A 1593-nucleotide genomic window follows, 5' to 3' on the forward strand; every position below is an offset into this window, starting at 1 on the left:
CTGTCATAATTTTTGGTATAGTAGTTGTGACTTATTCACACTCTATACATTTGGCTTCCGCAACAGAAACCTTACCCTATATTTCTGCAAGAGGCTGTTTCTACGGCTCGAACCCGCAACTCTTGATACTTTACTCCAGGAGCTTCAGAAATTCAGCAAATTCAATTTTTCCATCTGTGTTATCATCAAATGGCACAATCATCCTCTGGCAATCTTCCAATGAAAATTCCAAGAAACCCATCTTGTAAATGACTTTCTTTAGCTCATTTGCATCAATATAGCCATCTCCATTCTCATCAAACATATTAAAAGCTTCTTTAACTTCTTCTAAACTAGGCTCTGTTTCGTCGAACGAACAAAAAACCTCAGCCAATCCTACCTTATCAAAATCATCCCCGTTTGAGTTACAAAAAGTCAATAGTGTATCTAGTACAATCTCAACATCATCTTCATCCAATAGTGCCTTAATATTAGTAGCAACAATTTCAGATCGACAGTTATTTTTCGCCGTTGAAGAAGTTGTTTCAGCATTATCAGACTTCTTACATGGAGTAAAAACGAAAGAAAGAGTGACTCGAATTAAAGAAGAAAAGCAAGAACGAAATTCCTGAAATGTGATTACTAAGACGAGAATCATACAATTTAAGATGGTGGAATTATAATGATCGAGTCCATCAGCTATCTTCTTGGCCTGAGCTGAGAATGAAAAGACGATCTTCTCCATGTAGCCTAATTGTGTTATTTTTCCTTGGAAATTTTTGAATCAGAGTAATGAGATGAATGTAGAATTCAAGTTTCTATATAAAGAGAAAGTTCAATGAGTCCAGTCTTGGTAGAAAGTCTGGAGGAAAGAATGTTGAAAAGTTTATTAAGTTTCCATTAGAAAAAAATGGACTAGTTTTCTTGTATCCTTCTTTGTGGAAGTACATCAAAAGTCGGCATAATTTGTTCCTGGAAATTCACGTTAGTAATAATAGTTACCAACAATCCGTGTCGCCTGACAGGGCAAAGACTACACGTTGCAGGATGCAAGAGAAAAACAGGCGGGTGTTTACACACTGCAAAGTGCAAGTGAGTGTTTTTTTTGTTTCCCCTTTCGGTGTCCGGTACCCGCATTTGAGCTCGACTATATCCAAATTCGCGTCGGGTAGGGCCCCATCCGTGATGTAGCGCTCCCTACCAAGAATTTTTTCATACACAGGGCTCGAACTCTAGACTTTTCCTTCTACCCAAACTCATTCATGAATAAAGAGAATATATATATATATATATATATATATATATATATATATATATATATATATATATATATATATATATATATATATATATAGAGAGAGAGAGAGAGAGAGAGAGAGAGAGTATTATATATACAACATAAATATATTTTATACACTTTTCTCCCTAGCAAATGGAATTAATTTTGACCGGCCACATAATTTTGTATTTTGCCCGTTAAGAAATTCTGGTGTCCAATAATGTAAAAGAATATTTATATTCCTATACACTATATGAAACTATATTATCCTCCCTACTCAAGTTTTACTATAATTATATTTTATATACCTAATTACCATTTATGTATATTTTAAG

The 1593-nt window shown here is 34.2% G+C and overlaps 1 protein-coding gene across 1 annotated transcript; it reads right to left on the reverse strand.

The window, feature by feature from the left end:
- Positions 1 to 838, reverse strand: LOC107764944 (uncharacterized). Its single transcript, XM_016583522.2, has one exon. It carries the CDS (start codon positions 722 to 724, stop codon positions 131 to 133), a length of 594 nt encoding a protein of 197 aa, XP_016439008.1. The 5' UTR covers positions 725 to 838; the 3' UTR covers positions 1 to 130.
- Positions 839 to 1593: the final 755 nt, after the last annotated feature.

The sequence above is a fragment of the Nicotiana tabacum genome, chromosome 8 (assembly GCF_000715075.1).
Source record: "Nicotiana tabacum cultivar K326 chromosome 8, ASM71507v2, whole genome shotgun sequence".
NCBI classification, from domain to species: Eukaryota; Viridiplantae; Streptophyta; class Magnoliopsida; order Solanales; family Solanaceae; genus Nicotiana; species Nicotiana tabacum.

Bases quoted from the DNA above. Each gene is read 5' to 3' on its own strand.
- LOC107764944 (XM_016583522.2), bottom strand. From the start codon at position 724: ATGGAGAAGATCGTCTTTTCATTCTCAGCTCAGGCCAAGAAGATAGCT.